The 26986-nt window shown below is 46.4% G+C and overlaps 1 protein-coding gene across 2 annotated transcripts in view; it reads left to right on the forward strand.

The window, feature by feature from the left end:
* ZBTB40 (zinc finger and BTB domain containing 40) overlaps nt 1–26722 on the forward strand; it is an 82131-nt gene extending 55409 nt beyond the window's left edge. For both annotated transcript variants that reach the window (XM_030942809.1, XM_010364353.2), the window contains 13 exons: nt 1191–1383; nt 3128–3264; nt 3658–3859; nt 4227–4360; nt 6571–6739; nt 7058–7516; nt 8270–8476; nt 12952–13116; nt 15703–15917; nt 17133–17295; nt 18029–18115; nt 19856–20082; nt 21842–26722. In XM_030942809.1, coding sequence (XP_030798669.1) covers nt 1191–1383; nt 3128–3264; nt 3658–3859; nt 4227–4360; nt 6571–6739; nt 7058–7516; nt 8270–8476; nt 12952–13116; nt 15703–15917; nt 17133–17295; nt 18029–18115; nt 19856–20082; nt 21842–22036 — 2553 coding nt within the window. In that variant the 3' untranslated portion in view covers nt 22037–26722. The remainder of the gene's footprint in view (nt 1–1190; nt 1384–3127; nt 3265–3657; nt 3860–4226; nt 4361–6570; nt 6740–7057; nt 7517–8269; nt 8477–12951; nt 13117–15702; nt 15918–17132; nt 17296–18028; nt 18116–19855; nt 20083–21841) is intronic.
* Nucleotides 26723–26986: the final 264 nt, after the last annotated feature.

The raw sequence follows: 26986 nt of genomic DNA on the forward strand, positions 1-26986 counted from the left end.
CTTACCGGTGTCTGGCTGCCTCTTTATGTATCAGATTATTGCTTAGGAACCAAGATTTAGTTCTGAAATCAGTATGGTGTTTAGATACAAGCTCTTAATTTTTAAATTATGATTTATTTAGTAGAAATATATATATTAGACCTGAAAGAGAATGACTATATTCTGCACTGACAAAGAATATGACAGCTTGATTTATTATGTATATATTCCTTTCATATATATAAAACCAATTTGGTTTTAAAGCTAAATTCATTATTTTAAAATGGAAGTTAATTTGATAATGGCAGCCTCTGGCATACTACCATGACTAGGAACTGGCATTTTCCCAAAGGAAAGCTCAAAATTCGGTTTCTGTGAATCTGTAGATTACATGTATTGAAATAATCCCCTGCTTTATCAGTTCCATAAGAGCTAAGCTATGCATATTATGCCATAGTCCATTAAGAAATAGTTCTATTGTAATATAAAAATATCTGTAAAATATCTGTCACGTGTTTTATTTTCATCGTTTTGCTAGAGTTCTGTGCCCTTTTGACTCAAAATCCTCTAGCACACCAAGGAAGGACAAAGGAGTGGAATTGCTGTATGTGGCTGTTGAGAATGAGAGGAATGGATAATGAGGAATCCACAAGAAAAATAATCTAGAAAGGCACTTTAAATCTAATATTTTGGAGTCCACAGACTAATGTACACATTATCTGAGTATTCAGATTACTATGCAAGTAAAGTAAAACAATGGAATTACAACCTATGAAATTATAACCTATGCTAATATTATGAACTTTGCTGAAAAAAGACCAAAAAACATTAAACCATGTTAATTGTCAATCTGTGTTTCTCAATCTTAGTGTCCAAACAAGCCACATCTAAAGAACCAGGTTACTTGCTATATCATATAGGCTAGTTTAGGAATGTTTCCACAAAATGCAAGCTGTTGGAGGCAGAGCATATACACAGGCCTGCAATTGAGAAAGAAAGATTTTCACAGTTATTTGTTTGGAAAATATTTTAGATTTTTATTGAAACAAAATAAGGAAGAAACTATAGGAAAAAATAATGCTGGAGACCAACAGAGGAGGACTTGGAGATCGGGCATCTTGTGATGCTATCTTGCTAGGTTTTCCAGTGGTGTGTCAGATAAATGTTGAATTGCCAGTAACTGGTGTCTGGTTGATTGCTTGGCACTGCAGGTGATTCTGAATTGCTGTGAGGGCAGAACACCCAAGGAGACAATAGAAAATTTGTTGCACAGAATGACTGAAGAGAAGACCCTGACTGCTGAGAGTTTGGTAAAACTCCTCCAGGCTGTGAAGATGACTTTCCCAAACCTGGGCCTTCTGCTAGAGAAGTTGCAGAAATTAGCCACTTTGCCAAGCGCCACAGGTATTAGTTAATTGTTGACTCTCTGGACTGGAACCACTCTTCCAGAAAATTATAGCTTGAAACACCCTTTTGGCTCCATGCTGGGGAGATAAGATAATGTTAAGAAATGTCATTGCAGTATAGAAACTAGCTGTCATAAATCAATAATTCTCGATCTCTCCGGAGTTAAGATCTGAAATCTGAGAGTGACTCTTCTGGGTTAAGCTCCCTCATGGTGTTCCTGTGGCTCAGGATTTATTAACATGTGGCTTTCCCAGGGCTGTCCAGGATCACCTGGGAAAGCCACAGGAGCAAATGTGCTCATAAGGCTCAGCACGCTGTCAACCATATTCACACATAGGAGCAGCAAAGCCTCAAATCTCGATCGCCCCTTTTCTGCTAGAGTGCTGTCTGCTTCCAGCAGTCCCCAGAACTCACTACTCTGGTGTCTGTTCAGCTTGGGGAAATGAGTCCATATCCTATGCCTTAGAAAGACAATCCAATTTAAGCCAACTCTTCCCTGTCCCAGAGCATTTAGGACTCAGATGGTTTTCAGAAAAAGGATATTTGTCCCTAGCCTATAAAAGTAGTATGTACTTATGCAAACTTGGACAATTCCAAATATAAGGTAGAAAACCATTTAAAATCCTACCACTCAAGTATGCCTATATTAACACCTTGACATATTTTATCTATCATTTTTATAATATTAAGATACTATCGTATTGTATAATTTTATGGTTCCCCCATGTAACATTACAGCAGTATTCTTTTTCACAGTTCAGAAAAACTCCCCACAGTCCTAGTTGTTGAAGGCTGTGTAGTTTTCCATCATAAGGACGTGTATGGTGTATTATTCATGCCCTTATTTCAGAGCACATGTAGCGTAATGGTTAGGACTGTAGGCATTCGTGTCAAGACTACCTGGGACTGCAGCCTCACCTCACCATTCTGTGGCTGTACTACCCTGAGCAAGTGACTTAACCTTTCTGAATCTCATTTGCTGTGTAAAATGGGGTAAGAGTGGTACCTATCACATTCGTTTTTGTGTGGCTAGTATAATACATGTTAAACATTTAGCACAGTGCCCGGCACATGGGCACTCAGTAAATATTACTTGTTATCTTCACTGTCATCATCAGCACAGATTATGCTTTGACAGTTGCCTTTGCACATAGACAAAGACCTTCAGATAATTTCTTAAGGTTCCGTAAGTGGAGTTACTGAGCTAAAGAAGAGAGTACATTTTTAAATATCTGCAAAGCTAAGAGAAATGCCTGATAGTTTCAATTTTACTTAACTTTCAAGTAAATATGACCTCTTAGAGAACCTAACAAATTGGCCCAAAGGGCACCTAGTAGAAAAACCACAGGTCAGCTTCACACACACAGCCTTGATTCGTGCTTGTCTTTAGGATCGCCACATGGATCCTCTACCTCAGGCTTGACAAGCACCCCCCCTTGAATCTGCGCATCTGAGTCTCTTACAAGTACAGCCTTCTAATTAACCCCCTGGTGAACAATTGCTAGCTCCTACCACCAGGCACTGACTTTCAAAGTGTTAATGGCTTTATGACCCTGAAGCACCAAGCGATTAAGGGTAGGCAGAGGAGCTCTGAACATATGAGGCCCCAAGCCAGGGCTCTGCAGAGGACACTGAGCTGTTGTGCTGATTGCTATCTTCCTCTCTCATTGGTAGTATCCTGGAGTCTTTTGTAGAAGGTTTTGTTGCATCAAACATTATTGTTTTGCTAATATCCTTACAGTCCAACCAAGCCCTGATGATTATGGGACTGAGCTATTGAGACGCTATCACGAAAACCTCTCTGAGATTTTCACAGACAACCAGATTTTATTAAAGATGATCTCACACATGACAAGTTTAGTCCCTGGAGAAAGAGAGGTAAGAGAGGGAGAGAAACAGAGGGAGGGGAGGGTAAAATGAAAAAGAAGGAAAAAATATGAACACCCACATATACATTTATATTTTCTGTAAATATTACATATGTAGCCATGTTGAGAATTGCTAAGTGGAGGAGAAATAGAAGGTAACTCAGTTTCTAAGGTGGAGTAACAGAATAGTTCTAATTTCTGTGGTAATAAGGAAAGGCATTCAAAAGGACAAATGAAGAACCTTGACATGTATAAGAAATCTCTCAGATTGAGAGATTTGAGGATGTTGAAAAACTCCTTCCTCAAACATGTTCACTGTAACCCAATACCTAGACTTGCAGCTCTGCAGCTGCGCCAGTGGCTGGAGAGTCTCTTAAATGAGCATTTGTGTTACATCTTGAAGGTCATGGAGAAACTTGTGAAACGTGACTCTGGTTCAGGTGGTTTCAATTCCCTGGTATCAGCAGTTCTAGAAAAGCAGACTCTCTCTGCCACAGCCGTTTGGCAACTGCTGCTGGTGGTTCAGGAGACAAAGACCTGCCCATTGGACCTGCTCATGGAGGAAATACGAAGGGAGTCTGGTGCCGATGCTTTCTTCCGGGCAGGTAAGTTACCTGACCTCTGGAGGGGTTTTGCCCCCACTAGAGATGGCTGTCAGGCTTCCTAGAAAATAGGAAGAGTTCTCTTACGGTAGTCACCCACATCCCTACTATTAGAAGTAAGGACTGGCATTTTCGTTCAAGGACACAAGAGTTTGTAAACCTTTTAAAAAATAGATGCAGTAATTATCTTAAACTTACATTCGTTATTATACTCTGATTACAGTGCTGTTTGCCATTTTCCCCGCTGCCAGCCTCAGACAGGAGATAGGGGAAATGTGTTTTCATTATGAAGAGTTGAGTGGAGGAAGGGTGAAGGAAAAAACGGTGCTCACTGTTTGACGAATGAGTTTTTGATCCCCCTTTTTTTCAGTGACCACCCCAGAACGTGCCACTGTAGAAACAATCCTGAAGCATAACCACTTGATCTTGGAGGCCATCCAACAGAAGATTGAGTGCAAGTTCTTTACCTCAGAGGAGGAGCACCTGGCAGAGACTGTGAAAGAGGTGTGGTGGGAATAAAAAGCAAAATGCCGGAGAGTTTTACAGTTGTTGCCTGAGACTGTCTTCATTCCTAAGGGAGGAACCAATATCTGGTTGGGTTGTTTTCCTTCTTTTTTTTTTCTTTTTTGCTTTTGAGACAAAGTCTCGCTCTGTCGCCCAGGCTGCAGTGCAGTGGCACGATCTTGGCTCATGGCAACCTCTGCCTTCCGGGTTCAAGCGATTCTCCTGCCTCAGCCTCCCAAGTGTCTGAGATTACAGGTGTGCACCACCATGTCCTGCTAATTTTTTGTATTTTTAGTGGAGACGGGGTTTCACCATGTTGGCCAGGCTGGTCTCAAACTCCTGGCCTCAAGTAATTCACCCACCTCAGCTTCCCCAAAGTGCTGGGATTACAGGTGTGAGCCACCATGCCTGGCTGGAACCAATATCTGTACCCCATGCTAGGCTAATGCTTCCTAACACGTTTGTTCTTTTAATCCTTCCAGCTCTACATGGCAGGTGATGTTACCACATTTTATAGACAAGGGTTCTCAGGCCCCAAGGGGTTAAGTTACCTGTCTAAAATGCTCTGGCAGGGAGGAGATGATGTCAGGCTTTGAACCCGGGTTCCTATGACTCAAACCAATTTATTCCATTTGTCTAAACCTGGTATCCCCTGGAGCCCTGATACTGTTCTCTTACCTGTTCTAAGAAGCAGCTTCTCTCAGATGAAGGAAAGCAAAACTGGTCTTATTACATGTTCTATTCTGGCTTCTATAAAGAGCCAAAATAAACATAGGTAGAACAAAGCTTTTGCCCATATGGGGTAGCAAATAATGCCAGCTCATTTTCTGTAAGGCTTCACACAATGTGGCCAGCATCCCAGGAATACCAGGTGGGGACTGGGGGAACTCATGGGTGTCCAGCCCAGGATCATGTGCATCTTGAGTGGAGAAGAACAAGAAAGGAACATGAAGTTAAACTACAGATTCAAACGTAGTGCTCTTTTGATTCCTGCAGGTGTGGAAGGTATGCAGAAGGGCGGGTTTCTCACTATCTCTATGCAGGTGACAGCCACATGTTGGTCTGACTCAGATGGGAAGAAGATGGCACACATTTCTGTGGGGCTTCAGAGGAGAGATTCATCTGTTAGACCCTCTCCAGCATGCCACAACTTCAGAAATGGGGTTTCTGCAGTTGATCAGTTTTAGCCTCACTCATTAGTCTCATGCCTGCCTCCAGGGACATCAGGTTTATTTAGATAGACTTGAAAAGAGCAGAAATAAAATATCTTCCAAAATGAAAATTCCATTTGGCCATCTGTGGATGGTTTAGCTTTATTTTCTCAGTGTACCGACTCTTTCTGCTGATAGCTCTAACGTTCTGAAAGAGGACAACGGCTTTGAAATAATATTCTTGGCCTCTTTAAAGCTTCTATTTGAACCTTCTTTAAAACGCCGAGTTTCTTTGTGAAAGAAAATGACGTTTAAACGGGTATATCTAAGTATCTAAAAATATGAAGCCACTGCTCATGCAGAATTACTTCCAGACACTGAGACAATTATATGTTATGAAAACTTACTCTGAGTTTCAAGACAGACACACCGATGACCAAATCCTATAGCTTTTCAAGCTTTTAGTATTAAAATCCAGAAAAGGGCCGGGAGGCGGGCGGATCACGAGGTCAGGAGATCGAGACCACAGTGAAACTCCGTCTCTACTAAAAATACAAAAAATTAGCCGGGCGCGGTGGCGGGCGCCTGTAGTCCCAGCTACTCTGCAGGCTGAGACAGGAGAATGGCGTGAACCCGGGAGGCGGAGCTTGCAGTGAGCTGGGATGGCGCCACTGCATTCCAGCCTGGGGGATAGAGCGAGACTCCGTCTCAAAAAAAATAAAATAAAATAAAATAAAATCCAGAAAAGGTCTCTGGGAGACTCCTAGTTTCCGATAAGCTATTTCTTATAGAAAATGTTTATGCTTCCCTGCATATATCTTCTTTGTATTTGCACATTTATCTGGATACATGCTTCTTTTTTTGTTTTGTTTTGTTAGTTTTCCTGTTCTTTGGCAAACAGAGCTGTCCACTACATTTATCACAAGGCGATGTATAAACTGCTTATAAATAGAGCAGTGCCTTCCTGGGATTAGCTTTTTTTTTTTTTTTTAAGTTGAAAACCATGGAGAAAATCTGCTGAGATTAACCCCACACCTTTGTCTCCTGGTATTCATTTAGATTCTGAGCATTTCCTCTGAGACAGCCAGCCCTGAAGCTTCCCTGAGAGCAGTGCTGAGCAGAGCCGTGGAAAAATCAGTCTCGGCCATTGAAATATGCCACCTCCTGTGCAGTGTCCACAAATCTTTTCCAGGCCTGCAGCCTGTCATGCAGGAGTTAGCATACATTGGTAAGGAACAGGCCAGGTGGGAAGGGGGTTCCTATCAGCACCCCTGGTTGTTTCCTGAAGAAAGAGGCAGCAGTTCGTATCAGAGTTTATCACAACCTTAAGTTACGTATTCATTTTATATGCTCTCAATACCTAAAAAAGTCGTGAGGCATAGAGGGAAAATGTTCTTTGTGTTTATTGGAAAGTAAAGAGGACAATGATATTACTTCAGAGGGTTTTGAGGATCTCAAGTAGTCTCTAGTCTCCTTTGTGTTAGAAATGTTATAAAGCAAAATAGAAACAGGGTTTGCAGAGCCACGAGCTGTCTCTCTTGTGCAGGTGTCCTTACTAAGGAAGATGGAGAGAAGGAAACGTGGAAGGTGAGTAATAAATTTCACCTTGAAGCCAACAACAAAGAAGATGAAAAGGCAGCCAAAGAAGACAGCCAGCCTGGGGAACAGAATGATCAAGGAGAGACTGGTTCCTTGCCAGGACGGCAAGAGAAAGAGGCTTCTGCCTCCCCAGACCCTGCCAAGAAGAGCTTCGTCTGTAAGGCCTGCGACAAAAGCTTCCATTTCTACTGCCGCCTGAAGGTGCACATGAAGCGCTGCCGGGTGGCCAAGAGCAAACAGGTGCAGTGTAAGGAGTGCAGAGAGACCAAGGATTCGAAGAAAGAGCTGGACAAACATCAGCTGGAGGCCCATGGTGCAGGTGGAGAGCCCGACGCACCCAAGAAGAAGAAGAAGAGGCTTCCAGTGACATGTGACCTCTGTGGGAGAGAATTTGCGCATGCCTCAGGTACGTTCAAGAAGGCAAAGGAACAGAGGATGATAACTGTGGGTTTTATAGTTTGGATTTCAGGCCTTGCCCTTTGTTGTGTGCAGTGAGGGCTGTGGGTGGGCTTAGAAAATAGAGCAGGTTCCTACAGATGCAGGGTAATATTTTGAGAAGAGCATGGGCTTTGGAATCAGCCCCCTTAGCTTTGATTTCCCCAAATCTATTAAAGCAGCACCCTGATGCCGCTTACTTTGTTGGATTGTTATGAAGGCTTAAGGTAACAGAGCTAAACACCAGTGCACTGCCTGTAATAGAGCGAGCACACAGTAACTTGTAGCTCTTACTGTTTACTGTGATAACCAGCTACTTAATACCTGGCTCATGTTTCCATGTGCCACTTGTTTCTTGGTAACAAACAAGAGTCATGGAAATCATGGGATGTATAGTCAGAATGTTTTTCCCCTGTCCTAGAATTTGTATAAACCTAATGAAATGTAAAAGCAAGTTGAGTTTCCCTAGTTCTGGGTGTCAGGGTCCTATTTAAGAGAGAGAAGGGATTCCATCCAGGAATGAGGCCAGGTGACTTTGGAGATGCCAGTTGGTGGGCAGAGAGCAGCGCGGCTGTGTGCAGTGGGCACAAGCGTGGCCTGGCACCCTGGGCTTCATGCTGTGCTTCCTCCGGAGGCCTGGCCTGTGCTCTTGGCATCCTGTGCGAGATTCCTAACACTGATTAGTAGCATCTCTTCTGGCCTCTGGTATGCGTGGCTTCCCTAGGCATGCAGTACCACAAGCTGACAGAGCACTTCGATGAGAAGCCTTTCTCCTGTGAAGAGTGTGGGGCGAAGTTTGCAGCCAATTCCACCCTGAAGAACCACCTTCGCCTTCACACCGGGGACCGCCCATTCATGTGCAAGCACTGCCTCATGACCTTCACCCAGGCCTCGGCCCTGGCCTATCACACCAAGAAGAAGCACTCGGAAGGTAAGGCGGGGCGCAGTTCATTTCTCCTGCAGACTTCACTATGAACTGCCTAAACCCCATTTGGATTAGGTGTGATATAGATCTCAAAAACAAAACAATTTGATAGCACAACAGGGTGACTATAGTCAATAATAACTTTTTTTTTTTTTTTTTTTTTTTGAGACGGAGTCTCGCTCTGTCGCCCGGGCTGGAGTGTAGTGGCCGGATCTCAGCTCACTGCAAGCTCCGCCTCCCGGGTTCACGCCATTCTCCTGCCTCAGCCTCCTGAGTAGCTGGGACTACAGGCGCCCACCAGGTCGCCCGGCTAGTTTTTTGTATTTTTAGTAGAGACGGGGTTTCACCGTGTTAGCCAGGATGGTCTCGATCTCCTGACCTCGTGATCCGCCCGTCTCGGCCTCCCAAAGTGCTGGGATTACAGGCTTGAGCCACCGCGCCCGGCATCAATAATAACTTAATTGTACATTTTAAGTTAAGAGTGTGATTTGGATTATGTATTACACAGAGGGTAAATGCTGGAGGGGATGGCTCTCGCATTCTTCATGATGTAGTTATTTCATATTGCTTGCCTGTATCACAACATCGCATGTACCTCATGAATATATACACCTACTGTGTACCCACAAAAGTTAAGTATCAAAAAAAAATAAGGTCGAGGCGGGCAGATCACGAGGTCAGGAGATCGAGACCATCCTAGCTAACACAGTGAAACCCCATCTCTACTAAAAAATACAAAAAATTAGCCAGGCGTGGTGGCGGGCACCTGTAGTCCCAGCTACTCGGGAGGCTGAGGCAGGAGAATGGCGTGAACCTGAGAGGCGGAGCTTGCAGTAAGCCAAGATTGCACCACTGCACTCCAGCCTGGTGACAGAGCGAGACTCCGTCTCAAAAAATAAATCAATAAAATAAAATAAAATAACAATGCACAACCTCTAGGCAAACAGATGACTGGGAATAGCTCTGTGCATAGACATGTAAACTGCTTACTGGGAGAGCTTCTGAAAGAGGCTGGCTAACCTCCTATGACTTTGTATTAGGTTTGTGGAAAAGTCATTGTGGTTTTTGCCATTAAAAGTTAGAGAGAATTTACATAAAATTCTTTGAGCTTTGAGGTTGAGTTCAAGCATGAGAAGGACCCTGACTGAGCACCTACTGTGGATCAGGCAGTGGCAGGTGCCGAGTAGCTGAGCTGGGGTTCCTGTGTGCCCATAGCTTGTGGCCTGAAGGGGGCAAGGGGAGGGGAGTGTAGTGCCCGTTACAATGCAGATTCTCAGCTGTATGATGCAGAATAACACCAGCATGATGAGGAAGGATGGAGAAGGGGTCTCTAGTCCAGTTGGAGGGGAGGAGGAGGTGCATTGTCAGGGAAAGCTTCTTGAAGGAGTCTACGTATTGTTTAGAGCACTTACGTGTAAATTATAATGCAACCATTGTTTGACCTGGACTGTCACCGTAGCCTCAAAGCTGGTCTTGCTCTCACCATTTCTCTTGATACTTAAAAAATAAATAAACCCTATCAGGTCACTTCTCTGCTCCAAACTCTTCAATGGCTTTTTGTCTCAGTCAGTTGTGAAATGCAGAGTCCTTGAGATAGCTTCTCAGGCCCCCCATGATTAAGGTTCCTGATTCTTCTCTGACTTCATCTTTTAGGCCTGTGCATTTTAGCTTTCTGGCCAGCCTTCAGGCCTGCAGGTACCTGTTCCAGGACCTTTATTCTTACCCTTCCTTTTGCTGGGAACACTTCCCGTCAGACACCTCATGCTTCACTTCATCACCTCCTTTGAGACCTTACTTACACTTAGCTTCTCGGTGAGTCCCTTCCTGGCCACCCTCTGTAAGGTCTCAGCACCCCACCCCTGGTTTCCATGCAGTATTTTTCTCCCATAGTGCTTCTCATATGATATAGTATCTACTTTAGTAATTTACTTCTGCTTTGTCTTCCCTGTTAGAATGCAAGAGTCAGGAGGGGCAAACTGTTAGTTTTTCTTTTCCCACTGCTGCATCCATGGGACTTAGACTAGTACTTGGCAAAAGTAGGCCCTCAACCGATATTTGCTGAGTGAATGAATTTCATAAGCACTCTTTCAGGCATGGGGTATTGTAAATATACGCACCCCTGTCATGGGACTTACATCCCACTGGGTAAAACTGACAATAAACAAATAAATATATAGTATAAATTTAGATAGCAGTTATTGCTATGAAGAAGCGTAAAGCAAGGTACACAGTGAGGGGACAGGGCTTGGGGAACACTGTTTGTATCATCAGAGAAGGCCTCTGCGAGATGGCATTTGTGGAGAAACCTAAACAAAGTGAGAAATGGAGCCAGTGGAAGACCTAGAAGGAGAGCATCCCAAGTGCAGAGCACCTCCCCAGTGGAAATGAGCTTTACCTGCACGACAGACCAGAGAGAGCTAGAAGGGGCTAAAGCAGAGTCAACGAGGAAGAGCATTAAGCAATAAGGCCAGAGATGCTAGCAAAGGCTGGACCTTGGAGGGTCTTACAAGCCAGGGTGAGGACTTTTGGTTTTTATGTGAAGTGTGTTAGTTCATCCTGCTATTGTAACAAATTACCACAAATACTGGCCTAAAACAACCCAAATATATTCTTTTACCATTCTGGAAGATAGCAATCCAGGATGGATCTCGTGAGGCTAAATTCAAGCTTTCAGCAGAGTTCCTCCTGGAGGCTCTAGGGGAGATCTCATTCCTTGCCTTTCCAGCCCCTAGAGGTTGCCCGCATTCCCTGGCTCTTGGCCACATCACCCCAACCTCTGCCTCCATCGCCACGCCTCCTTTTCTGACTCCTCTTCCTCCCTCTTATGAGGACCCCTGCGATTACACTGGGCCCACCTGGATAATCCAAGACAACCCCCCATCACAAGATCCTTCATGCAGTCACATTCACAAAGTCCTTTTGCCATGTATGGTAACATACACACAGGTTTCAGGAATTAGGACATGGACATCTTCGGGGCCCATTATCCCACTTACCACATGAAGCCATAGAAGGATTTTGAGCAGAGAATGAGTGGTAGGATCTAATTTACATTTTCAGAAGTTAATCCTGGCCACTCCAGACAATAAGCTATAGTAGGGCAAGAGGGAAACAGAAAGCTATTAGAGCCGTCCAGTGTAGAGATGATATAGTTTTCAACTAGAGTTGTGTTAGTGGGGGTTGTAAAGAACGTTCAAGTTTTAGGATATATTTTTGAAAATGGAGGTAACAAGACTCATGGTGGATTGGATGTGGGATGTGAAGGAAAGAAAGGAAGTAAAGGAACTGAAGGCTTTGGGGCTTTGCCATGAGCAACTGAGTGATGCTCACTCATTTACTGAGATGGGGGAGTGTGTGGGTGGTGGCTGTGGGGGTGGTGGGGATAGAGCATTGGGAGCTCTGTTTTGGGTTCCCACAACAGATGAGGACTTTTGGTTTTTCTGTGAAGTGTGTTAGTTTATCCTGCTGCTGTAACAAATTACCACAAATAGTGGTCTGTTTGATGCATTGGAGATACCTACTAGACATCCAGGTGGAGAGCAGAGCAGTGGGGAGTTGGCCATACAGATCTGGAGTTCTGGGGAAAGATGCGAGCTGGAGCTATACTGCAGGAGGCGTCCATTACAGATGGTGTATGAGGCACTGAGAGATCATCTAGAAACTGAGGATTGAGAACGTCAAGGACTATGCCCCAGGCTCCTCAATAATTTCACCTCTCCATTCAAGGAACCCTTTTTTCCCTAACAAAATCTTATTTTGCAGCCCAATACATAAACACTGAAAATGAGGCTGCTTGCCCTAGTTATGGTAGACCTGGGATCTGGGGTTCCAGAGCCTTGCCTCACCGATTGCCCTGTTTGCTCTCTTGGCTCTCTTGGCTTGGAGGTTCAATTGGTCTAGCATTTCTCACAAATGCCAGTTCTCCAGATTTGCTCCTTACCCACATTTTCTAACAATCTTTGGCAGTCTGGTCATTATTTCCTCATTATGTGCATGTGAAAATAGAGAAACCGAGGGATACATAATAACTTTATAGCAAGCGACTGAAAGAAGGCTTTCATTCTTCTCTGTATCCACGTCTCTCACCTTTGTGTGCAGTTGCAAGTCCACACTGTGTATGTTGCCAGGGGATCCAAACCCACGAATTTCTGGGCACAGGGATGTATCTGGTTGCGGAAATAGAGTACGCTCTTTCATACTTGCGGTGACTGATGAACAGATGGCTTGTCTTGTGCGGCAAGAACTCCGTCCTTGTTCCTTTGTCCAACCACACTCGCACCTTCTGTGTGATCGGCTGTGTTTGTGAGGTGCCATGTGACGAGACAGCTCAGATCTCACCCAGCGTATTGCAGACTGCCTGATATTTTAATGTCATCCACCAGATGATATTTCCCTGATACGTGCTGTAGAATTAGATTTTGTTTGTAGCAATGCCATACATGTTTAGTGCTGACTCTTAATAAGCTCCTGTGTGTTTGCAGGGAAAATGTATGCGTGCCAGTACTGTGATGCTGTGTTTGCCCAGTCCATTGAGCTGTCCCGCCACGTGAGGACCCACACCGGGGACAAGCCCTATGTCTGCAGGGACTGTGGCAAGGGCTTCCGGCAAGCCAATGGCCTCTCCATCCATCTGCATACCTTTCACAGTATGTACTGAGGCTGTGGATCTCAAGCCCTCGATACCAGCCTGGCACTGGGAAAGCTTGTCACAATTGCAGCAGAGGTGTCAATCCATCAGACCCGAGCTCCGTTCAGTGTCTTCCCCTTACCTGTTCCCCTGCAAAACCCAGAGTCCCTCATTCCTAGTTCAGGAAGAATCTCATTTTAAGGCTTCTCATATGACACTTATTTCTCTCTGGCCAGGCTGCTTCCCTGTCTTCCTTTTTAGCCTACCCGGCACCATTTGTCCAACAGAGGCAAATTCTGTTTGAAGGAAAAAGCCTCTATAACTGATTGGCTCACAGAGCACTGGAATATTTCCATGAGTCTATCTTCCATCTGCCTTTTCCCACAGGAGCAGTCCAGACACTTTCTGAGTTAGTGTCTACCATCGTGAGTGGGCCTTGCTTATGTTCCCTTCAAAACCTCCTGCCCAGCATTCTCTTCCGAGTACCGTTGTATTTCACACAGTTGGTGGGGTCTGGCCCTGTCTTTCTCCCCTTCTGTGAGAACTGACACAGACAAAAACACACTTGTATTCGGCATGCATGTGTGCATGGGCACACACACATATATACACACACACAGAGGAAGGAAGGACAAAGAAATTCTGTGATTCCTCATTGCACCATCAGGAAATCACCATCATGGCATTGGGCTGGCCACATCACATTTTCTTCAGCCTCTCTTGTTGCAGCAGGAGTGTAATCAGCACAGCACAGCAGGGGAGTTAAGAGCTTGGAGTCTGGAATCACACAGGCTCGGACTTGAATCTTGACCCTGACGCTTACTTTCCTTGAGGCCTTAAACAAATTTATTTACCATTCTAAGCCTCTTATGCCCCTTCTGTAAACTAGAGTAAATAATAATGCCACCACCTTGGATTGTAATTAGAATTGAATGAGATCACATGTAAAGCATGACACTCCACGCCTGACACATAGAAAATGCTCAGTAATGCCAGATATTATTATTATTGGTGACAGGGGCAACCCTCTCAGATGCCATTTGTCACCATCAAAGCTTGTCTTTTTTGCATGCCATGCATCTCACATACTCTTCTTCCCTCCCCACCCCTCTTCCTACACACCAGTTTCTAGCTGTTGGCAGATACAGTGTCTCACAAGTGTGCTTTATGTAAACACATCCAAGTCTGTCATCAGCCAGCCAGCAAGGACTTTGCCAAAGCTCCTATGTGCCCAGCATGTGGCTAGACCCTGGGTGATGCAGGGGAAATAAAGTGTGGCTCTTTCCCTCCAAGGAGTTTACAAGGCTGTCCAAAAAAATCCAGTTACAGTAGGCTTCCAGATGAGAGATTTGGCTTGGATCCAGCGCCACAATTTTGATGTCCTCTTGACCTCTTTAATGACCTTCTGCTTTAGTCTTCCTTTCGCAGTAGCAATACATGGGCATCAGGAAAGGGGAAGACATTATTAACTTTCAGAAGGGAGAAGACCGAGAATACTTTGCCATACCCTAAACTGTATCATCCGTGGCAGGCCTAGCATCCAGGCCCCCCTTTCCCATTTCTTGCCTGTTTCATAGAACCACATTGTTGCTTATGGAAAGCTGCATCAAAGTGTCTTAGAAGACGGTGTAAAACTGAGATTTCAAGAGCTCATGTCCACAGGGAAACTAGTTAGTGATGCTGCTGCATGTCAGAATTCCTGAATTAATCTGAATCAATGCACATAAAATATTGGCTTGTGAGCAAAGGATTTTATTAAAACATTTTGATTTCTCTTGCTTTAAGAAAAAGACCAAAGTTTCCTGCTATAGGATGGCAAATGTATTCTTCATCACTACTAGTTTTTATTTTGGGGGTCTCACTGAAGAGTTGGCATATCCAATTAAGCATGTAGCTCTCAGACAGAGCATGGATTTGGGAGTGAGAGATGGGATTGTTACTCAGTTCAGCCATTTCTTAATTGTGCCCATGGGCAAGATACTGCCTTACCACTCTAAACCTTGATTTTCCTAATCTGTAAAATAGGGATGATAATAGAACCTACTCATAGAGTTATTGGAAGGATTAAGTGAATTAATTTACATAAAGCACTTAGAATATGCCTGTCATAGAGCACTCATTATGCTAATGTTTTTATTGTTGAATCTAAAGTGGGGAGAAAGGAAGCATCCCTCCACTTGTGCTGTTGATGACAAAGGAATTAGTGATGCTCTGGGGAGTGTGCTGGAAATCCTCTACAGAGAATTAGAAAACTCCAGAATGCCCACTGCAAACAGGACGAGCCAGGGTGAAACTTCCTGGAAAGTGGTAAAGTGTAATTTAACTTGTAAGATGTAAAATGAGGAATGGAGATGAACTACATGATGCTGCAGAGATAGTTAATCTCGAAACCCTGGAGGAAGCCCACCTCCTGGGATGAAGGTAGGGATAGTCAGGTGACTCCTATACTGATTTCTGGTCCTTGGAGTCTGTGACCCTGCCTGTTATCTAAGCAGAGTCTTCACATTTGTTGCTGTACACAACAACCAGTGTTTCACTGATGGCTGCCTGTGGTGTTTTCATTTCCTCTCCACCTCTTCCTCTCATGGATGTCCCATGAAACCAGACATAGAAGATCCTTATGACTGCAAGAAGTGCAGGATGAGTTTCCCCACTCTTCAGGATCACCGGAAGCACATCCATGAGGTGCACTCCAAAGAGTACCACCCCTGCCCCACGTGTGGGAAGATCTTCAGTGCCCCGTCCATGCTGGAGCGGCACATGGTCACCCACGTTGGAGGGAAGCCCTTCAGCTGTGGGATCTGCAACAAGGCCTACCAGGTGACCTCCGGTGCCACTGGGAGCTCTTCCCCTAACCCCTGACCTACTCTCCATTTGATCTTCCCTCATGCCTGGGTTGCTGGCTTGCAGATCATATCTTGTATCCAGGATGTGACAATTGGCTGATTCTCATGAAGGATGCAGCTTGTGATCCAGATTCTCTAAGGAGATCTGGTCAGAGTGCTGCAGTTGGGGAGCTCATTATTGGAGCAGAGAGTTCATACGCTTCTTCTCTTAGACAGCAGACTTGTCGTGAACTGAATGCTGCTTTTCCCCTTGGATGCTCACCTTCCATAGAACCCATTACTCCCATGTGTCAATGGGCATGAGAGCGGCAATGGGGAGTGGAGCACTACCTGGACTTACCTTGTTTGGCACAATTAGTGTTTGTTTGTTTAACTTCCAGGGAAGGGCTCAGCCTTTTTACCTTAGGATTTGATATGTAATTGAAGTGAAGCCCCGTATAGAACTAAAAAGAAACTACATCTATCAGAAGCTTTAAAACTACAGAGAAGAGAATGGTCCTTGTGGCATCTATAAGATTTGGGTATAGACAAAGAAGCATAACTGCTAATTTTAGCTCAGCGAAAATTGAGAGCTAACTTTGTGCCAAGGCTCGTGTTGTGACATTAGCGTTCCAGAACGGAGACCTGGTCTTGAGCCCTAGGATGGCATGGAATTGTAGGGAAAGTATTCCCAGTGCTGCTCTGGAACCTGGGAAGGAGAGGGGCTCTTGCTTACAGGGCAAGGGCAGTGTGCACTCCTCCAGCAGCTTGCTCTGCTACGCCCCAGCTTCCTGGGAAGCCGTGAGATGCAGCTCAGTGGTAAAGCACACAGGTGTTTCAGTTGGAAGGCCCGGGCCTGAATCCTGGTCCTGCTATCTCCTGATGTTATGATTAGTCATTTAACCCCTCGGTGCCTCCGCTTCCAGCTCACTAGGAAGACTCTTAACACCTCCCTCATAGCCTTGTTGTAAGGAATGAGCATGTGAAGGACTCCCGGGAGCCCTGCCCTGTAGTGGCTTCCTAATGAATATGTAGTTGCCTTATTCTCACAAACACCAGCCTCTGCTCACATCAGCACCCAGTGTGATAGGTAAGAGTGTGTGATACTAGAAACATCAGCTTACCCAAAAATGTGTTTCTTTTCGAGCCTCGTGAACTCTCCAGCTTGCTGGAGCTTTCTAAGACCTAACACTTGCCAAATTCCTTGCAGCAATTATCTGGTTTGTGGTACCACAATCGGACCCACCACCCTGATGTATTTGCTGCTCAGAACCACCGATCTTCCAAGTTCTCATCACTCCAGTGCAGCTCCTGTGACAAAACCTTCCCCAACACCATCGAGCACAAGAAGCACATCAAAGCAGAGCATGCAGGTGAAGTTTGGGTACCGCCGGCAGAGAGTGAGAGGGGCTTGATGGTGTAGCCTCCTGGGTGCCACCAGAAATCCTCACTTCTAATAGTCTAGTGTGGTGTGTGGTAGTCATTGCCTTTTTCTGCACCACCGCACATGAAGGCTGCCACACCAGTCCGTAGCAGCAGCAGTCAGTAGCAGCAGCTTGAGTGGCAGTGGTTCTCAAACCTGGAAGCGTAGAGCAGTGTAAGCTTCCACCACCCCTGAGTGAGAACTTGTCGCAGCACCTAGGAAGGGTGTCAGCCTCGGTGGTAGGCAGGCCTGAGTGGAAATCCTGATTCCAGCACTTATCAGCTGCATGACCTTGGCAGGTAACTTCTCTTCTCTGAGCCTGTTTTCTTCCCTCTAGAATGGCAGTTATTAAAACCTACTTTGCAGGTAAATTTGGTGATAATCACAACAGCTGTCAGTTACAGAGTGTTTCCTAGGTGCAAGACACCATGCTAAGCACCTCGTGTATATTTTCTCATTTCATTCTCACAACATCCCTCTGAGCATCCAGGCAGTCTGGATCCAGATCTTGTGCTCTTTACCACTAGATTGTGCAAATATACCATAGGTTATAAGATTCCTGGCACTTGGTAGATGCTTGCTAAGTATTGGCCATCGCCCCAACCCCAGCCCTGTTACTCTTGAGCCTTGGAAAGCCAACCATTTGTTCTTTCCCAGCACATCTTTCCTTATGCACTTCACAGATATGAAGTTCCATGAATGTGACCAGTGTAAGGAGCTCTTCCCCACGCCAGCCTTGCTGCAGGTTCACGTCAAGTGCCAGCATTCAGGTCAGTACCCAGTCAGCATGCTTCTAGGCTAGACTGCCGGGGCCTGAGTCTCCTCCCCACCACTTGCAGCTTTGCAACCCAGACTAAATCGCTTAATAAACTTGTGCCTCAGTTTCTTCATCTATAAAATGGGAACAGTTGTAGCACCTGCCTCATAGAGTGGTGTGAAAAACTGAAGGCCTTGGCATCAAGCATCCCTTAAGCGGTAATTGTGATGGTCATTGTTATTGCTATATTTCATCAAATCGAAAGTGCCAGTTAAAAATAAATAAATGCCGTTATAAGATATACCATTTTTATTTATTTATTTTTTTTGAGACAGAGTCTCACTCTGTCACCCAGCCTGGAGTGCAGTGGTGCAATCTCGGCTCACTCCTTCCATCTCCTGGGTTCAAGCAATTCTCCCTGCCTCAGCCTCCCAAGTAGCTGGGATTACAGGTGCCTGCCACCACGTTCGACTACATAAGATGTACCATTTTTAGTGAACTACTAAGAAAGAAAAACTACTGTCAATTAAGCTGTGCTTTCTTATCACTTAGAATACCTACGTTATTCTAAGTGCTGTTTTGGACTTAAGTTGACATAGATTTTTATCATGTCACTCACTGTAGTGTGCATACATAAAAAGGAAAACATAAAAAATAAACTGATTAAGGGAATAATCCAACTTCTCAGAGTAACATTCAATTCAGATTGTCAACAAGCATGTTTTTCCACACAGTGTTTACTCTGCCATCAAGAACATTGATGATGGAATACATAATATAAGATTCCATCAAATAATTGAAGGCCATTGGTTTTGGTCTCTTGCGCATTATGTAAAACTAGTCTACTTTTGGGCCGGGCGCGGTGGCTCAAGCCTGTAATCCCAGCACTTTGGGAGGCCGAGACGGGCGGATCACGAGGTCAGGAGATCGAAACCATCCTGGCTAACACGGTGAAACCCCGTCTCTACTAAAAATACAAAAAAAAACTAGCCGGGCGAGGTGGCGGCACCTGTAGTCCCAGCTACTCGGGAGGCTGAGGCAGGAGAATGGCGTGAACCCGGGAGGCGGAGCTTGCAGTGAGCTGAGATCTGGCCACTGCGCTCCAGTCTGGGTGACAGAGCGAGACTCCGTCTCAAAAAAAAAAAAAAAAAAAAACTAGTCTACTTTTGATTCCTGCTTTGGGAATATAGCTAACCTTTCATCATTTACCTCCTCCCTTCTAAACCATTTGGTTTCCATGAGTTAAAAACATGCACCATTCCTGTCTTAGGGAGTTTCTTCCAAGCCGTGGACGCCCGTTCTGCAAGTCTTGATGCTGCCACTTTTGATGTTCGTGTGCACATTGACAATTGCACCTGACTGCCTTAGCCCACAGAAGTTGTAAGGTGCCATCGATCCTATTTCAGAGATGTTAAAATGTATTTCTTAGAATTGATGAAATATAGTATGGTCAGCATGATTATCTGCAGTTGAATGAATAATGGGCTTCTACAGAGACAGATTTAGCCTGAATCTAATACTAATGAAACTGCTGTCTCAGGGCCCCTCACTTGCATGGGAACTTCCAAGGCTCTGTCTTTGTCATTTTGTATTATTTTTCTTAAGGCTCCCCAGATTGAACAACCTTCAGGTCCCACAAAACCTGGATCTGCCTCCAAGCCTCGATCCCCATTGCTCCTTCCTCTCATGTCTTCCTGCCCTCGTTTCTCTCATTTTTCCCACAGCCCTCCTCTTCTGTCTCCCTCTCCTCCAGGGTCCCAGCCATTCCGGTGCTTGTACTGTGCTGCTACTTTCCGTTTTCCTGGAGCATTGCAGCACCATGTCACCACAGAGCACTTCAAGCAGTCAGAGACCACCTTCCCATGTGAGCTCTGTGGGGAACTCTTCACCTCCCAGGCCCAGCTTGACAGTCACCTGGAATCTGAGCACCCGAAGGTGATGAGCACGGAAACCCAGGCAGCAGCCTCACAGATGGTACAGGTGATTCTGGGGCCATCAGCTACACAGAATGCTAACACAGGGTTCCTAAGGCTTCTCTAGAGGTGGCTCTGTCATAGTACCCAGCGATACTCTTTAGGGATCATGTAGAGAGTCTCTCTGGACTTCTTACAAAGCAGGACAGAAAATTCTAGTCTTCTGGTGGCCACATGGGAAGTGGCCCTTAGGTAGAGCAAGCCTGGAACAAGAATTTCCAAAAGAGGAACAGCTTGGTTCCTCCCCCCAGCGCATACATCCATGCCTCCTGAGAAACACTGTGGGGTGTGGTGAGAACTGCGGGAAACCTCAGAGAAAGAGGAGCTCTTTGTTGGGCAGGGACCAGCCTGCAGTTGAAGTGCTTAGAGAGCGCCTCTGGGCTGGACACAGTACACACTCGCACACACCTGGGCCTCTGCCCTTTACCTGGGCGAAAAAAACACCTCTTCTTGATATTTCAGGACTAAGCTTAATCCAGCTTCTCTTTGCTTCCCTGATCCTCATTTACTCTTCTTCCCATCTTCTCCAGAGAGGGTGGGCAGAAAAGGAAGATAAACTCAGGTCCATCCATCATCAGTAATTTGTGGGTGGGTTGGAGGGGAACCATAAACTGGTTGAGGTTTTGGTCTGTTAGACTGTCGCGCTGTCCAGTTCCATGGATCAGTCATTTATAAACCAGATTCTTGCAGGCCTCTGGGGAACAGAGGGGAAGTTGGGTAGGCAGGACTCCCGTCAACACTCTGCTGTCATATCAACCCAAGGTGCTCTGCTTTTATCTTTTTTGTATATTATGGTTCTTGATAATATGCCCTTTGGGGAAAAGGTGGGGCTGGGGGGTCCATTTCTAAAAGAAAAAGAAAGCAAAGCAGTTTGAAAACTACTCTCCTAGATCATTGTTGATTGAACATCACAGTTGATCTCTTCTCTCCTGTAGCACAGAGAAGTAGCTGGGCTTGGCTTCCTCACTTGTTCCTGCTTTCTGCTCTTCGCTGATTCTCAAGAGCAAGGTGGCTATGGCCTCTGCTTTAAAAATATCAAGGGCATCTAGCTCTTCTGGCGTCTATGGTTCAGAAACACCAACTTGGAGGCTTAGGCAGGAATTGGAAATGCCTAACCACAGACTCATTCTCTCTGAGTTGGAAAGGTTGTCTCTAACAGATTATGCAGATTTGGAAGGGACATAGGTGGGCTGTGGAGAAGAGAAGGGGGCACTGGCCCCACCAGGTTGGTGAGCTAAATGAATGCATGGAGTCACAGTTCATCCAGTCTTCCTCCTAAGCTCAATCACTGTGTGGCTTCCTGGGAAGGCTGTGGGCCTGCGAGAGGTCCAGAGACGCTGCCCCAGGCCCGCCTGGGCCTGTGGTGGATCAATCCCGTTCCCGTGTTCCAGGCGTGAGACCAGCTAGCTTCGGTGGCATTCCTCTCACATGGCACTCACCTCTGCACTGTCATCCCAAGACAGGAAAACCCAGTGTGAAAAACAGAGCCCGTGTTCACTGGTGTGTAATCATAGAGTCCGGGCACCCCGAGATGGCGTACTGAGCGAAATTATAGCAATTTAGTGCACAGTTATTTAAATGGTTTGCTGGCCTTCTCTTTTGCATCGCCGGTGGGTTAGACCTGCCTCTTCCCATTAGGCACACGTAATTGCTCTCCTTAGGTGAAAACATAAATATCATCATTACAGCATGAGATGAAAACCATGTAAATCCGGGAGCCAACTGCGAACACTGCCCAGAGCAGCCTCACGGTCTTTCTCTTTCAGGTGATCCAAACCCCAGAGCCGGTGGCCCCGACAGAGCAGGTGATCACTTTGGAGGAGACCCAGCTTGCCGGGTCACAGGTGTTTGTGACGTTGCCAGATTCTCAGGCATCTCAGGCCAGTTCTGAGCTCGTGGCAGTGACTGTGGAGGATTTGCTGGATGGCACAGTGACGCTGATCTGTGGTGAGGCCAAATGAGCAGCCGTTCATCCGGCAGAGCCTTCCTGTGTTTGCAGCTGAGAGGAGGCGCCACAGCTTGCCCTTTGCCCTCCATCCCTGGCTGTCCTGAGTGGTGAGCATCTTAGCTTAGCACCAACCAACACAGTCTCACCTAGAAAACAGACGGAAGCTTCATTGTTCTCATAGAACCTACAGCATCCGAGCCCTCAACACCAACTGCACCATCCTCTAGCAGACAGGCCTCCTTCCCCACAGGCCCGCTGCTGCGGCCTCTGTGACACTGTCCATCCCCAGGTGACATGTAGCTTCAGAAGTAGAGTCTGAAAGAGCAGTGGGATGAGAGCTGGTGACCAGGGTACCCCAGGAGGCGTGATGTGTGCCGACACCCTTCAGTGGGCAGAATGGCAGTTAGATACGGGGCTTGGCCCACAGTGGGGCTGCAAATGCTGCCAGTGCCTCTGGCCATTTAAAGTGAGAGGGGCACCGACAGACAATTCAGAGACCTCAGGGCATGAGCACACGTGGCCCCTTCCTCAGTCCTATCATCCTACCCTCTGCTGGGGTTCCCCCTGCACCCAGTGGCCATGCCCAGCACCCTACTGATGGCTATAGGACAAGTACCCCTCATTTCCATGCCTGGTAACGCCTTGTCAGTTGTCAGCCCTTCCCAAAACAAAGCTTTGGAGTTTCTGCTGGAAGTGTTTAATGTGAGGCATCAGCTGCTAGACAGTCTCTGCCTTACCAGGACATTCTTCTTGGTATTCCTTACCTGAAGGCTGGTTCCCACAGCTCTTCCGTGTCATCTTCATCCCCTTCCTTTAATCAAAGGCTGAAATCTCTGCCCGACCTGGCAGCCTCGCTCCCTCTGGGTCACGTGGCGCAGACCGTGACCAGCACCAGGCAGGCAGTCCTGTCTGCGTGTGGAGGAGCAGCTGTGACTGCTCGTGGCTCTGCTGCCGTGCACTCCCTGCCTTAGGAGTGGCCTGCTGTCTCACCTCCTCCAGGCCGCCACACTTATTGCAGGTCAGCGATCCTTTGGAGTCCGAATTTCACAAAGCTTTTTTATCTTCAGTTCCGAAAATATAATCTGATAGTTAATGGTTTGTGGAATCCATTATGAAGTGCGATTAGACAGATGTAGGTACATGCCGTTGGAGAGAATGACTAGCATTTATCTTCTTTTCCTTCCACGCCAAAGGTTGGAGTCTGCTGGTGCGGTGTTTACACACCAGGCAGGGCTCTCTGCCACCGTGTGTGGCTTGACCCCCTGTGGAGGGGAGTGCCTGGTTGGATCCCACACTGGCAGAGATGGGGCCACCTCTTCCTTCCAGGCACATCTCACATTGCCATGTACAGAGGCAGGGGTCACGTTTGGTCACCATGGAAGCTTTTATTGCTCCCATATGGTCAGGTCTTACCCTGCTTGAAGCACAGAAGGCACAGCCTTACTGACCAGCACACCCACTGACTGGCATCTGCTGGCTTTGTGCAGCCAGCCCTGACAGTTTCCACAGCGAGCGCCAGCTCCGGCCAGCCTGGGACAGCTCATCCCAGCCAACTACACCTGCCTCTGGTCCTGTCCGCATTTTGATATGTAGGTCACTTGAGCTTGTCAATTAGGGTTCTGCCATTCTGAAATAAATGAAGTTTCTAAAGGAGAGTCGGCCTCAGAAGCCAAAAACTGACCAGAAGATGGTGCTCAAACCTTTAAGACTTCGTCTCCATGTGAAGGGCTCAGTGTTTCTACCAAGGCTGTCCCTGTGTTAAGGCTTTTCCGTCCTGGGAACTGTCAGACTGGGAGAGCTCTTGATCTGCAGGTGGCAAAATGGCACTGAATATCCCCTTGGCACCAGAGAAAACCCACTGAAAGATGGTAGAGTGGCACATGCTTACAGGGCATTGGTGCCAAGCCCAGTGGATGAGAATACAGCCCCTCACAAGCTGTGGGATGGGGCTTGGGAGCCGCAGTGAATGTCACTAAAATTTCTTCCAAAACAAAACAAGAAATAATTGCTGAGAGCTTATAGGGAAGTTATTTAAAAATATATATATATATATTTGGAATCAAGAGGGCTATAAGTTTTGAATTCAAGTGTCAGATCCTTTCAAGCACTGAGAAATTCTTTCTCAGGTTTCTGTTTTTGGGGAAGACAGGGTCTTGCTCTGTCTCTCAGACTGGAATACAGTGACACGATCTTGGCTCACTGCAACCTCTGCGGGCTCAAGCGATCCTCCTGCCATAGCTTCCCAAGTAGCTGGGACCACAGACATGAGCCACCACTGCTGGCCAGTTTGTTTTGTTTTGTTTTTTGTAGAGACGGGGTCTGGCCATGTTGCCCAGGCTAATTTCAAACTCCTGAGCTCAAGCCGTTATCCCACCTGGGCCTCCCAAAGCGCTAGGATTACAGACATGAGCCACGACGCCTGGCCAGGTTTCTGCTGGAGATCCAGATTGTGACAAGACATTTGTTTTCTTTGGAATCACCAGATTTGCAGCTTACTGTGCCGAGAGTGGACTGGCTGCTGGGGCCTATCGGATGCCCTCTGGCCCGTGGCACACTCAGCAGAAGGCACAAACCCAGTGCTGGTTCTCATCAAGACAGAGGGGAAGGCCCTCCCTGAGTTCACTGTCTGCTCTGAGCGGGCTCCGCACTGGCTGACTGATTTTATGGTCTTGCTCTCTAGAGAAGCCCAGATGGATCTTATTATAGGAAAACTTTCTGACTCTGCTTGGCCATTTTATCCTTTTCTCCTACTTCTACCCAAGAGACCTGATTTGCCGCCACAGAGGACAGTGTTCGTGTGGTCTCCTGAGTCCACATCACTCGCTTCTGTGGGGTCCTGGTTCTGTATTTGCTTCGTGCCCCATAGGGTGCTGCCCTTATGGCCTCTGGACTGAACTCTGGGGCCTTTGGGGTGGTGTGAAGGAGTCCGTGGGCTTCTTAGAACACATGGATCTGTTCGGTGGGTCCCCAGACCTCTGCTCCCAGAGCTCATGTCCCAGCTGGTGAGGAGGGAAAGGCAGGCAGATTCTAGGCTGGAGTGTGATTCTGTTCGAATACTGGGGTCAGTTATGGAACAGGACTTGCCCATTGTAGGTAAGTGAGACAGCAAATAGATGATTCAAGAGCAAGGATTACTGCAGGAAGGTGAGACTCCTGTCGACGTGCATTAGCAGAACCTGGAACCAGAGGGCAGGGACCAGGGCTCTTTACTCATTTCTTTTATGGGTAAAGAGACATGAAGAGACAGCCTGTCTCTTCTGTCTCAGAAGCTCTGTGTTTGGGAAGCTTTGAGCCCAGTGAGTAGCAGGGTCTGCAGTATGAATACCTTTCCCTGGCGATCCGGGTCTCCCCTGAGGAAGTGTTCTGACTCCCCACTGACCACAGGAGGCACGCCAGCTTCATCCCTCGGGCTAGAGTTCTGATCATCGGGGCTGAGGGGCAAAATAAAATCCAGTCAGACAGACAGTGGGGAGACAGGTCCCTGCTCTTTATTTGCAGGATCAATCAGGGACTCCCAGAAAGGAAGGAGAATGGTGAGGGGGCCCTAAGCTGGTGACGTGGTCACCACAAGCTGAAGACAGGCTAATGGGGTGGCGGATGTGCCTTTAAACCTCACGTGCCTGGAAGCTGCGCATTGACCAAAGGAGGGAGGGAATTGCCAACCATGCACAGAGTGGGCAGGCGGTTCCAGGAGACAAGCAGCATGTTATTAAATTGGGCCTAGGCAGTTGGACGATAATGGAGAAAATGCAGGGATGCTATAATGAGTCCTCCCCAAGGGCGAGTTCAGCACCCGAGCCCTGTTCTGCTTGTATCCCAGTGACACTTGGGAGGTAGAAGAAACTGGGAGTAAGAGGACAATTTGGGGCTGAAGGGAGTGTCAGAGGCAAGTCGATCCTTGTTCTGTTGTCACGGAAACTTTGGGGCTGGTGGGACTTAGGCCAAAAGCTCAGAAGCACAGCCAAAATGTAGAAGCTTGCTACGGCCTATAAGGAAGAGAGAAGCTGTCTGTACTTTGCGAACTACATTGTTGAAGGGAAAAAATCACTCCCTGCCTAATTAAGTTGCTTCCAAATTCGGGGAATGTGTGTCTTTTCCTTTACCAAGGCCAGTCAGCCCTGCTTCCACCCATGGTCAGGACAGCCAGCCCCTACGTGATGCCGTATAAATTGGATTACAAACCATATTCATGTTCAACTTGCACTAATCTATATAAATAAAATATGTACTTTGAAAAAAATTAGGCTACATGAGTTTCAAATGGACTGTGATGTTATAGACCTGCTTTCTCTTTGGTTCTGGGCCAGTGTCGGACGGGGACCGGCGTGATAGGCCTGGTGTCCTAGGGGCCATTTGTGTACCTTGTGGCCGTGTTAACATGGCCTGGGGGAAAGAAAGCTCTCCTGTCATGTGGAGTCTCATTCCTAAACCCTCCTTCCCAGGGAGCGAGTGTAGGGCAGGGTTTCAGAGCACAGGCTTTGGTGTCCAGCCTGGGTACATCCAGCTGTCCTGCTGTCTAACTGTGACATTGTGTGAGATGCTTACCCTCTCTGAGCTCCCTCCTTCTGGCCCCCAACTTTATTATAAAATGGAGAAATGATTGTGCTTACCCTACAGAATTGTAGTATGATTTGAAAGTCTGGAATTAATGTATTTAATGTAGAAAATTTTAGCTTTTATTAGTAAAAATTTTTTGCATGCAAGTCAACTATTTCCTGCACTATCTGGCACTAAAGAGAATGTTCATTCCTGTATCTTTATGTAGTCTCTCTTTTTCCTCTCTGAATCCTTAGGGGATCCTTATAACACCCACTTTTCATTTATCTCTTGAATCTCAACTGCTCCCAAAGTACAAAGTGCTGAGCAGATAGCTGTAAAATAAACTAAACCTTTCTCGGTGAACAGCTGGAAATGTCACATTGCTGGCAGCCAACAAGGAAACAAGAACAGGAGACCCGGATGG

Source organism: Rhinopithecus roxellana, chromosome 12 (assembly GCF_007565055.1).
Source record: "Rhinopithecus roxellana isolate Shanxi Qingling chromosome 12, ASM756505v1, whole genome shotgun sequence".
NCBI lineage: Eukaryota > Metazoa > Chordata > Mammalia > Primates > Cercopithecidae > Rhinopithecus > Rhinopithecus roxellana.